The sequence below is a fragment of the Emydura macquarii genome, unplaced genomic scaffold (genome assembly GCF_026122565.2).
Source record: "Emydura macquarii macquarii isolate MOO-44397 ecotype Brisbane River unplaced genomic scaffold, CSIRO-AGI_Emac_v2 contig_629, whole genome shotgun sequence".
Taxonomy (NCBI): Eukaryota; Metazoa; Chordata; order Testudines; family Chelidae; genus Emydura; species Emydura macquarii.
The window spans coordinates 8755822-8768097 of NW_027130766.1; the positions used below are offsets into that span (position 1 = coordinate 8755822).

Consider the following 12276-nt stretch of genomic DNA (forward strand, 5'->3'; position numbering starts at 1 on the left):
ACACCCATCAGCCAAGGTGAGCGTGTGGGTCTTTTGCTCTGAAATGGGACTCTGGCAATTACCCTGGTGGCTCCTTGTTCATTGGGTCTTGCCAGCCATATAAAATCCAACGAGTTTAGAAGGTCAGAGACTTCCCTCTCCGCCCCACCCCACGGCTGCCACATCTGCAAACGCCCCGTGGGAGAGGAAGTCAATTTAGTAAATTCCTTTTGCATGCATCATCCTCAGTAATCAAGAGCTTACAGGTCAAATTCCATCTTAGCAAGGCCTCCGCAACCAGGACTCAGTGGGGCTGCGCAGGTAAAACTGAGGAAGAAGTTGAGCCAGCAGCGTCTTTATTACTGGCCATGATTGTCCACGAGGACAAGGTGAGGGCTGCAGGGAAAGCACCAGGGGCTTGGTTCTGCGGGTCGGTGACAGGGACAGTACTGGAGACCTTGGGGAATTTTTGACCTCCTAGTGCAGTTAATGTTGCCCAAGGCCTCTGCTAACTGAGCACAGCTCTCAGAGCGCACAAGCATTAGAATGACATGATGCTTTAGTCCAACGCTTTGACTTTATTACGAATTAAAACCAGTAGGAAGGGCCTTGGCTCCCTTCCCGCCCCCAAACGAAGAAAAACACCTCAAGGTAGGTAAAAACAAACAAGGCTGTGTAATTAACAGAAAGGACACGTGCCGTGCAATACAAACTCTACCTGGACATGGTTACAAAGGTTAACCGCGTGAGCACTGACCACCTCTGGCTAGATGAGCTGTCATTACACCTGACTGTCCCAACGTCACTCACTCCAAGGGGAGGGAATGGATGTTTGTTTTTTAAAACATCAACAGCAACAAGACAAGTCTGTCCGTAAGGTAGGTGTTAAAGGACTCTCTCTTTGGTGGCAAGACTGCAGAAGACTTAGACTGCGACAGAAAGGTTGAGGACATGGCATCTTTCTGACAAGATCAGAAATTCACTGTATCACTTTTTTGGACCCCTTTTGTATATAATTTATTTTGTCATTGCAAAAAAAAAAAAGTCCTTTTAGATATCTTTGTACTTTAACGCTAGGAAAGTTAAGATATATTTATTTAATATATATATATATTTATATACATTTATATATATACACACACATATATACACAATGATGCATTTAAAAGTTATTATTTCCTTTGTGATTACAATATTCTCCAAATCACTTGCATTTGTAATGATTATGAGTTAATTCCAACACTAAAAAAATCTTTTGTGCTATGTGCAAGGAATTTTAACAAGACACGGCTAGGCATGGCGAGATTTGTGACAGAACTAGAAAGATATGCTATCTCTTCAGTATTCATTCTCTAGGCTCCAAAGAGAAAAAACGGGATATTTTTTGCATAACATCAAGGAAAAACTGCCAGGAATCGGTGTGCAGAAGCAACTTTATGTTTCAGCTCAAGAGATGAGATTTGTTTGTAAAGGAAAGATAAAGTGAATCTAAACACAATTTGAAATTTAATAGCGTTGCTAAAACTAGCAAGAAAAATGGATATTAAACATTTCAGCCAATTCAATCCAATTTCTTTTGGGATATCAGGACTGAAATGAATTTAAGACTTTCCGGCTTCACAGTAGGAAAAGCTTCTGAAAGCTGAACTAGAACACTCTTGTGACATTTCACATTTAGCCCTAGATTCTGTAGTGTGTTCATTTGGCTGGCTGATCAGAAATGATGGAAGAGATGCGAGTGGTAAAGCAAAGGGAAAATCATACTGAAGAGAATAAAGCAAAATTCAACCCTTAAATATTATCACTTCTGTGTAAGGCCTCACACCCCTTCAGTAGGGTAACATTATCTCGGAATAAAAAATATTTCATATTTTCACATTCTATCACCCAGAAACGTGACTTGGTTTTCATCTCATTTAACCTGTGCCATGATGAAACTGGATTCTCTCATACTTTCATAATACTCAGTGGCTAACGCAAAGTCAAACTCGTTAATGGTGGGCCCATCTATGGCGATTTTCATGAGGTTGGACAGGCCGGCGTCCTTCGCATAGCGCCACTGGCTGCGTTTCATGAGTTCCCTGCCCCGGTTGATCTTCTCATACAGCACAGAGCCAAGAGGCAAGGCCAGAGCAACGGCAGCCAAGACAGCGAAGTCTGGAAAGAGCTCGTGCATCTCGGAGTTGCTGTAAACCAGCTTGACACACAGGTCCTTGAAGGATAGCTGGCTGAGGCTGAACACTATCCGTTTGAAAAGGGGGAAATCGTTCAGCGCCCGCTCGCTCACCACCACCCGGGAATAAGTCTGCAAGAGGAAGTTCAGCTCATTGATGCCATAGCTGCTGATATCATCCAAAGACTGGGGGTAGCACTTGGGGTTAAAGATGGCGGAGAAGGAGTTGACAGACTCAAGCACGTGGCTAGGGAACCGAGCCAGCAAGCTGCCCCGCATGCTCTCAAGGTAGGTCTCCTTCAAATGCTCAAAGTTCTTCAGGTGCACCTTGGAGCAGCTGGCGAGCTCCACCCCCTTGTAGTAGAAACGGCTCTCGTTTTCCCGGTCCTCCCAGGGATGCTCATTCATCTCATTGAGGAACTCCTGGAAGTTGTGGCCACTCGTGCTCTTCTGAGCCTGCAAGGTGGTGGCGGTGGCAGAGACGATGGGCTTCAGGATAGAGAGATCAAAGTCCTCAATCTGGAAGAACCGACTCAGCTTCTGGAAGATGGGGAGGACATCCAGGAGGATCTTTGTGAAAGCCACGAACTGGAACTTCTTAAGCTCTTCACAGAGGCCAAATGCCACAGGAGACCTCTCCGACTCGCTCTCCAGCAGAAGCACCAACGTAGGCCAGGAGGAGTCAATTGCCTCCACAGCCGGGAAGATGGAAGTCCAATGGATAGTCTTGGGGCCCTCCAGGTCTATCTCGCACAAATCCAGGACACTCTGCAGCTCCTGGAGGCTATTGCTCTCCCCTTTGAAGTTGGAGTAGAGTCTGTAGACGGCGTCCACTGTTGTCTCGTATTTCCGGACATACTCGATATTAACAACACTCTCAGATGGCAGCAGGGAGCTCCTGTGGGACACGCAGTGCAGCTCAGTGAGAAGGGGACAGATGGACTTCAGCTTGGTCCCCAACCCATTCGGCCTATCGGCCAGCAGGGAAGAGCCATCAGAGCTAAGCCACGTGATCTTCATGGTGGGAACGCCAAAAGAGTGCATCACCTCAACCGCTTTGTCCGCCACAGTGTAGGCCTCCCCGGCTGGCAGCTCAAAGCTGCCCAGGAATGTGATAGAGGTCTGCCCGTCACACGGGGAGACGGTAGTTGTAAACATGACCAGGTTCCTGTGCTCCAGAACGTCGACCGTCTCGTCCACCACCAGCCCAACGAATGGCGAGGCTTTCATCTTGTGCCTGTCCTCGTTGTGAAGGACTTTGACGATCGCTGCCTGAGCCAGTTAACGAAGCAGCATCAGGGTGGGCAGGGGGGAAAAAGAAATTAAAATGAATTTCGAAGCACACGGGAGATTCGCAGCATGCTTAAACAAACTCCTAAAAGCTGCCAGGTGCCCTGATTCTGATCTCCCTTAGTCCAGTGTACAGCCTGACTCAGGAAAGCATTTAAACACGTGCTTGACTTAGAGTCCCACTGACTTTCAATGAGACTTAAGGCAAAATTTTCAAAGGCACCCAAATGGCTTAGTCTAAATCCTGTTTTCAAAAGCATATAAGTCACTCAGGAGTCAGTGAATATCACTGGTTCTTGGGTTCCAGAGGGGTAGCCGTGTTAGTCTGTTTTTAGCAAAACAACAAGAGTTCTGTGGCACCTTAAAGACTAACAAATTTATTTGGGCATAAGTTTTCGTGGGCAGAAACCCACTTCGTCAGATGCAAGTCAATGGTACTTGGGCACTTTATAACAATGTTGCTCCAAGACACAGAGGTGCACAACTCCCATGGAAATCAATGTACCTAAATCACTCCTAAGCGCCTAAATCACTTTTGGAAATGGGACTTTGGTGCTTTTAAATTGTTCTCTTTTGGCTCCTAGGTCACTTAGGAGTCAAGGAAAGTCAGGGAGACTTAGACACATTTGAAAAATTTACTCTGCAACACATGCTTAAAGATAAGCACATGCTTACGTGCCTTTCCGGTACAGATGCGCTTTCCTAAACTGGGGCCTATATCTGAAGTAACTCCACAGGACTCCCTCCCGATTTACCCTGCGGTGACAGAGAGCAGAAACTTCTACATGAAAACTACAGGGACGATTATCCCGGCAACCCTTATTTTTAAAAAAAGAAAAGCTGCAGTATCCTACACTAACAAACAAAACTCTGTAGGCCTCAGAGGGGTAGCCGTGTTAGTCTGCATACAGCAAAAAGAGAGTCCTGTAGCACCTTGAAGACTAACAAATTTCTGCGGGCATAAGCTTTCGTGGGCTGCAACCCACTTCGTTGGATGCCTTTGTCTGTAGGCCTTGTTCTCCTTTCACGCATGTCCATGACAGTGATATAGTGCTGTTCTTGTCTGTTACTATACAATATGGCCGTGTTATTAATGAATTATGTTGTGAGAGGGCCTACAGGATTCAAGAGGCAGGACCACGATGTGCGCAGTGCTGAACAAACATACAAGAAACGGAAGTCTCCGTCCCAAATAGCTTTCCTTTTTTTAAATAAGGGCATTTGCTTCTTGGTTTGATAAGATGGTATTTGAAAACTCAAGCTAACACTCCTATTCAGAAAAGCACTTATGCAAATACTTTGCCTTAGGCTGTGCTTAAGTCCCAGTGAGTTCAATCAGACAAAAGCACATGCTTAACATTAAGCACGTGCTTAGGTGGTGTCCCAAATAGGAATGCAGTCCTGAATCTTTCCCCTCCACGGACTTCATAATGACTTCTGAGATCTTATCCTCGTTAGAGAATAATTAGCATACCTAAGACCTGCCTTTTATTTTGCTAGAATTTCATCAATTACTCTCATGCTTTAAAAACAAATCACACATTGAGGAAGCAATAAAACTTCATGGTGTCTTTTTCTTTTTAATTCCATTTGGCCCATTTCATTAAAATATCACTGATTTGAAGAACAAATCCTTTTTTTGGGGGCAAATGCTGTAAGTATCACTCGAGGCTGAGGAATCTAATTAGTGGGTTTAGTCTATCTGCAGTAAAATAGGGCTCTTTAGTTATCTAAATGATTGGCAAACAGCCAAGATTCACTAAAAATTAATTTGATTTTAACAGGCATGAAACATTTGTAAAATTAAGAAAATCCTCTCAGAACGCTTTACCTTCTACTTGATCTTGCTGATCACCCAGTTTAGGGTAAAAAAAGACAAAAAAAAACCAAAAAAAAAAAAACCAAAAACCCCACAGTGCTCTGGTATGCTAATTGATCTCTTGAGCTTTTATCATTAAAATATTCAGCATTAACTTACTGTGAAATCTGTCCTGTTCAAACAGGAGGGAGGAAAAAATATTTCTGATTTTAAAAATGGATTCTTTACACTTCTGTCTAAAGCACAATGGCTCTCCATATATATTAAAAGCATATGAATGACAGACTGAATGCAAGTCTCCTGGTTTATTAACAAAGGCCAGTCCTTGATGGACCCTATCACTTTCTACTGGCCCCTAGGGATTATCCACTTTGCCTAATTAGCTGTTGACACCAACAAGATGTTGCATCAATTATTAATACAGAGAAACTTGTCTTTAGCCTGCATACCAATGGAACACCAAAGAAGGATTGCCAACCACAAGTGGTCTTACACGTGAAGGTTCAGTGCAGATCAGGAGGTGGCGTAGCTGCATGGACTGAGCCAATGGGTGACCCAATGGGTGACCCCAGCAACTCCTAGGTTCTTGTCCCAGCTCTACCATGACTCTCCAAGGGTGAAATTCACCCGTTTACAAGAGGCCAGCAAACAAGACCTATGCACCAAACATGACCTGATGCCCAGGACTTTTGCAGGCCCTGAACAACTGAGTGGACTTGTGCAGTTTCATTAACTTGTCTGTGCCTCAGTTTCCCCAACTGTAAAATGGGCTATACTACTGCTTACCCACTTACCAGTGGGTTTGGTGAGGACTGATTAGGTAACATCTGCACGGCACTAGGAGAACACAGAGCACTATAAGAGTGCCTAGGATCATGATTAACATCCATAAAATTATACTGGAACCTACACGGTGGACACCTTAAAGCAGTTTTTAAAGACAGGAGGCTTCTGGTTAATAGGAGGCTCTTAGACCTGGTTCAGCAAAGCACTTCGGCACACTGGGACTGGAGCACATGCTTACGGCTCTGATTCAGGAATGCTTTTAAAACTGTGAGTATATGCTCAAGTCCCATTAACTAGTTAAAGCCCATGCTAAGCGATTTTGGGCGCTTCGTTGGAGACGGACTTCAGCCCTTTGCTGAACCGGGGGCATTAAAACCAGCGGGTAAATTGCCAGCTGGCAGGGCAGCCCCAAAGCCACTGCAATCAAAGACATGGACAGAGAACACGACCCAACAGCCCCGAGCTCTCACACACACCTGCATCTCTCTGACGCTGCTGGGGTGATAACAGTCATTGTGCTCCGAGCTCAGCAACGCCTGGCAGAGATTGAACTTCTGGAACTCAAGCAGCGAGGCGCACTTCTCGTCCGGGATCTCCTCCTTAGCCATCCAGTACACGGTGGTGAGGATCGCTATCTTGGCTGGGTTCACCTCCACCTTGATTACGGAGCGCAGCTCTTGGTGGCTGTGGACGCGAGACTCAAACGCCAGCTGCTCTCTGTTAACCGCCAGCGCCTGGCGGTGAGCTCCAGAGGTGACGTGTCGCAGCAAGGCGTGGCGCTGGAAGTTATCCGTGCCCACGGTAAAGGCATTCTCCGCTTTGCCGTGTTTATTCTTTACCAGCGCCTGGCGACACTCTATGCAGAACATGAGTTTCCTTTCATAGTCAAACTCCAGCCAGGTAAATTCTTCCTTCCAGTGCTCATTGAAATAGCGCTTACACTTTTTATTGGAATTGGACGTTTCCCCAGCCGGCTTTTTCCCTGGAGGCACCATATTGCTGTGGCTGGGAAATCAAACACTACGGATGAACTGAAATGTTCCTTGGAGGAGCAGCCTCTACATTTAATTTAGTAAGGAAGGTCTAGTACCACTTTCCTGGTTCGACTGGAGACGAAAGAGACAAGGGGAGAGGGATTAGGGCGCTGGCAAACCTTCGTCTTCTTTAATTACTTAGTCTTGTCTTTTTACGCAGGGTTACGGTGGCACCGAGCGACTGCAGAGAGCGCTCCAGGGAGGCTTGGTGCCAGGCCGACAACTCAGAAGTTCCTTTACACTTACGTCCTCCTTGGCCGACAGAGCCTCCCTTCACCATCCAAAGGTGGCAAGGCGAGGCGGGATACCCAAGCCCAGGGCATGCTTTGCACTGCATCCCAAAGAATGAGGTGCAGGCTACCAGGGCTTCGTCTATACTAGCCTCCCCTACCCCAACCTTGCCCTTTGTTGCTGCCCCCTGCAGCTCCGGGTAACAATGGCTGGAGTCAGAGCGTATGTAAAGGTTCATTCTTTTAACCACCCAATTGTTTAGACCCCTCTGAGCAGGTCTGGGTAACCCGGGCATTAAACTTCCATGGGCTGGTCTATATGGGTGCCCCCAGTGTTGCTACTGTCTGTGGAGCTGCACCCAGCAGGCTGTTATGTGCGAGCAAGGCATAGCAACAGTTTTCAGTTCCCAGCCTTGTGGACAACCCAGACACTGCTCAGTCCGGTAGTGCTGGGATTTGACAAGCAGCGTGAGGGAGGACTATTGAAGTATAAATGCAAGAAGGAAAGTCTCCTATGCAACGGCCTACAACCCCCATGTCCTACCAACTCCCTTCCAAAGGGCGTCTTGTAGCTAGCGGGTGAATCTGCTACCAGGATTTCTCAAAAAGAGGGCGAAGGCAGGTTATTCCACAACTGATACGAGTGCTTCCCCCATTAACACCCATCACTGGGTCCGGAGTTTACTTCACTACAGACAGACAGGAAGGAGGAATAGGGAGCTACAGGGAGAAAGGGCATGGGGGAATGAAGGAGAGAAGGGGTGTGGGCTATCTGAAAGGGGAAGGGAATTGACGTTACTATAATAAACGTTTTGAGCAAACCAGCAAGCCCTGCCTCAAAAACCGTGCCCGCAGGAGAGACTAAAGCAGAGATTCTGCAGCAGCAGAGAGGGGGCGTCCCCAAGCTCCACGTCCGACTGGCTAGAATGTGGCATCTGCGCCACGACCGTGCATGTGCCGCCCACCATCCCCTTCCAACGCTCACTCGATGCCATGCAGTTTGCGATTTCTGCTTGGCCTGAGCGTGCCAGAGAGCGTCCTGCAGCACAGGCGAGCTGCATCAGCCAGCTGCACGGACACTCTCCCAGGCGTGGAGTTAGCTACGGCAGAACCCGCGCTGACGGGGGAGGTATGCGCAAGTGGGAGGAGCATTGGCCTTCCAGCCAGGCGCTCCCCGGTTCAAACCTTGGCTCTCTCATTTTGTCCCCATTGTGACCTCACATCACTTAGCAAGCCTGCCTCACTTTCCCATCTGTAGCCTGGTGAGACCGGTACGACCTGCCGCCCGCTGGGGTTTGGGAGGATGTTTGTAAGGAGCCGGGCACCTGCTAAGCACGGGCACTCCACCTTCACTACAGGCGGGACGTCGCTGTCCCAGCAGTCCAAAATCATTCAACCCAAAGAGAACTGTTCGCGCTGTCCTACTCCAGCAGGCAGAGGGGCTTGATCAGTCACATTTTGCCCCATCTTTAACCACGCTGGCCTCAGGACCACGTGGAAGCCTGTGTGGATGTTATGGGCAAGAGTCAGTGCCGAATTTGGACCCTGGTATTTAAAGGCCCCTTGTGCTGGGGAGGATGGCACAGCTTACCCAAGCTGGGGAAAGGAAATGGGGAGCTGTCCCCCTACCCAGCTCACCCTAACCCCCTGGGCGGCCCCTTCCCTCTTTCACATCCGGCTCATGCTCCTTGGCCTCCCACGCCGGCTCTGAATCTCCCTGCTCATTTCCTCCTACATTCCCGCTGTCTCTGCCCAAGCCCTAAATCCTCTCTGTGCCTTCTCCTCTGCCTGGCTCCCTCCACGCTGGCCTTGTACTGGGGAGAAATCTCCTAACCCGGCATGAGCCTCTTCGTTCAAAACTCTCCCCCCCAGCACACGCCTCCCGCAACTGCCCATCCACCAGGAACTATAGTTACCTGCCTAGCGTCTCGACGTGTACCGCGCATGCACTGTCCTCTACGGGGCTGATCCAAAGCCCACGGAAGCCAGGGGGGCGTCTTTCTGCTGACGTTTCTGAGCTTTGGATCAGGGGCTAAAGCAAGAGCAAAGGATCTGCCAGACTGGAGCAGACTAGTGTCCACCAGCCCGTCTCTAACCACAGTCGGCACCCGATGCTTCTGTGGAAGGAAAGAGAAACCCAATATTGGGCCAACCTGCCCAGAGGGGAGGTTTCCTCCCAACCCCCAATTCATGTCTTGAACCATGGAGGTGGAAATCCTTTTAAAGCTAATGTAACGATTCCGTTTCCTTCCGAGACCGAGAGCACCTTGGGGCAGCTCCTATCATCTCCTCTGCCTGGTGCCGCCCCAAGCACACAGGAAAAACCATTGCAAAGGCAGGAGGATCTTTTGCAAAGTTTACAGCCTTCCTGCCCAGTTTAAGACCAAGAGCCTCACCCCCAGCTCCCTGGGGAAGAGAGAGAAGCGTCTCCGCTGGGGAACGCGAAGCAGGAGGTCGTGACGGACCTGTCTGTTTAAGAGTCAAATCCAAAAGCTTCTTGCTAAATGTCTCCTCTGCAGTCGCCAGTTAGTCAGACAGGCGCCTGGGGAAGCATGTCCACCGGGTCTCCCGTTTCCAGCTGCCTAGCAGCTATGCCAAGGCTCTCCCTACCTGCCCCATGGGCTGTGCCAGGTAGGGTGTCCCTTTCCCTGAGTGGGACACAGCTTTTGCATGGGATGCAGGGAAGGAAAGACCCAGCAGAGTGGGAGCTGGTTGCCCAGCAAGAGAAGGTCTGAGGGTCCTAGGAAACACGGGCAGCCTCACGCTCCAAAACAGCCCAGGCTCTCCCTAATTCCCACTAGGACACATCACTCATTGCACACCACATAGATCTCTCCACCCCAAGAGCCTGGTCCTCCTCAGAGCGGCTGAGATGGCTCAGGGTCACCCAGCCCCTCAAACTGTCTTAGCTCCCAGAGCACTGGATCCCATCCGCTCCCCCCGCTAGTCTGCCGGCATCCTCCTCCATCTGCCCTGGGATGGTAGCAGGGGATGTGGCTGGCTCTCTGAACCCGCAGCGGGTGCAAGTCCACAGCATCTCTGGGAGGACTCCGAGGTGAACAGAGCTTCGGGGGAGGTGGAGGTACCCAAAGAGGAACAGGTGATGTAAGAATAATGGGGGAAAGCTAGAACGCAAGCCCCGGGTATCTCTCTACACAGAGGGACCTGAGCTGCTACAGCCATCAGGATCTTGTCAGTTCTGTGTTACTGCAATACACGTAATACATCATTACAGCTAAAAAAACCCTCCATTTGCTCTGTTCCCTTCCAAATGCCAAAACAAACAAACTCACTTCACAGCCTCTCACCATCCACAAAGAGCATCAAGCAGGTTGCTTTAAAAAAAATAGCTATCCTAAAAAAAAAGGAAAGGAAAGGAAAAGAAAAAGGTCATAAAAATCTGTTCAGAACTGCCCCACCCCAAAGGCAAACCTCAGCCAAAGAGGCTGCCTCTCCAACGCACAGAGCTGGCAATCTTGGCTAAAACAAGGGTAAAAATGCATTCAACTATTCCTTTGCCGAAGCCGAAAGCACTCGGGAAAAGCGAGGGGCAAGGTGCAAAGCAGCTGGTTGGGCATTTCCTGGCTCACGAGCCCAGGGTCTGCTGGGGGCTCCCTCCCTTTACTGCTGAGAACGGAGCAGCTCATTAAACGCCACACTTCCCTGTAAGGTGCGGCTGGTTGTGCGTGCACGCACGGGGGAAAGCAACACAATTATTTCCAACCCCCACCCCCGATGCGTTCCTCACCTAGTTAGCCTGGCCCTGTCTGGAGAGAAGTTTTGGCAGGATTTGTTTCTAAGACAATAAGCCTCTCTCTCTGACATCCAAGCTTCAAAGAAAGCAGTGAAAGCCCAGATTACACACGCCGCTTCAACACCCCTCCCCCCGATCTCTGAGGTTTGGATAACTGCTTAGAGAAGCGCAACATGCAATATTCCCCCCTCCAGCACCCCACCCTGCACTGCCAACCCCCCTCCCTCCCCACTACGGATACGTACCATTGAAAAGCAGCCATGGGATTTGGGGGAGGGAGTGAGGGGGGCTTGCAAGCCTCCCAGATCTTTTGGGTTTTTTTTTTTAAATAGAGAAAACAACAATCAATCCAGCCCACCCTCCCCCTTGAAAACCAAACATTAAAACCCCCCCGGTCCCAAGCGAGCAGCTTCCCAAGGGGCCAGGAGCAGAACCTTGCAGGCTGTTTCTGAACCCATCCTAGCCCCCCCCACCTCCCTCCTCCTGCTCCAGGAAAGCGGTGCCCGAGGAGAGGCAAGGATCTTTGGAAACAAAGCCCTGCAGCCCCTGCACACACTCACTGGGACATGGGAGCAGCCATCTTGCACTGTGGACTCTCTGGCTGCTCAGCTGCTCTCAGCCGCCAGCAGCTGTAGTGGCCACTAGTGGTAGCCAGGAATGGGAAAAGGGGGGGATTGTGCTGGAGGGGGTCTGCCTCTCCCCAGCTGATTCATTCACCCCCAAGCCACAGGCCTGAGGTCCTTTCAGGCCGAGGCTGGGCGCGAGACATCGCCAGCACCCTAAGCTGCTATTTTGAGGAATTACTTGTATCGCTGGCTGATTGTCAAATAATTGCGGCTGAGTTGCGGTCAAGACACGGAAAGTTGCGGAAAAGGAATATGGACCTTCACTAATTGCGGTCATTTGGAAAAGCCAGAGAAGACCTATTTGTTTAAGAAAAATTTGCTAGAACAATATGAACACTCCGGTATTACGTTATTATGCCTGCTAATTTTTTGGGGTAACCAGCCGTTTTGCTGCAATGATATCACAGTCATTAATGCAGGGGGCGAATAGCCCAAGCCCCAGCTGCTGTCAGCTCGGATAAATGGGATTCTACTGGACTAATGGGGGAAAAGTGTGCGTTGCTAACCTTCAGTTGTATGCAGAATCGTGGACTGTGGAAGTCAAAGTGAAACGGACTAGTCTATTTTTGTTGTTCAAACCATGAT

The 12276-nt window shown here is 49.2% G+C and overlaps 2 protein-coding genes across 2 annotated transcripts in view; both read right to left on the reverse strand.

Moving 5' to 3' along the window:
- ZNF385C (zinc finger protein 385C) overlaps positions 1-12276 on the reverse strand; it is a 98607-nt gene that overhangs the window by 43377 nt on the left and 42954 nt on the right. The gene's annotated exons all lie outside the window — the stretch shown is intronic.
- On the reverse strand, positions 1060-7042 carry CUNH17orf113 (chromosome unknown C17orf113 homolog). The gene is made up of 2 exons (XM_067541335.1): positions 6524-7042; positions 1060-3424 (listed from the first exon to the last, which is right to left on the reverse strand). Exons 1-2 carry the CDS (start codon positions 7040-7042, stop codon positions 1892-1894), a joined length of 2052 nt encoding a protein of 683 aa, XP_067397436.1. The 3' UTR covers positions 1060-1891.

Bases quoted from the DNA above. Each gene is read 5' to 3' on its own strand.
- CUNH17orf113 (XM_067541335.1), bottom strand. From the start codon at position 7,042: ATGGTGCCTCCAGGGAAAAAGCCGGCTGGGGAAACGTCCAATTCCAAT. The intron at 3,425-6,523 runs GTGTGTGTGAGA...TAACTGGCTCAG, and splicing joins GCAGCGTCAGAGAGATGCAG to GCAGCGATCGTCAAAGTCCT.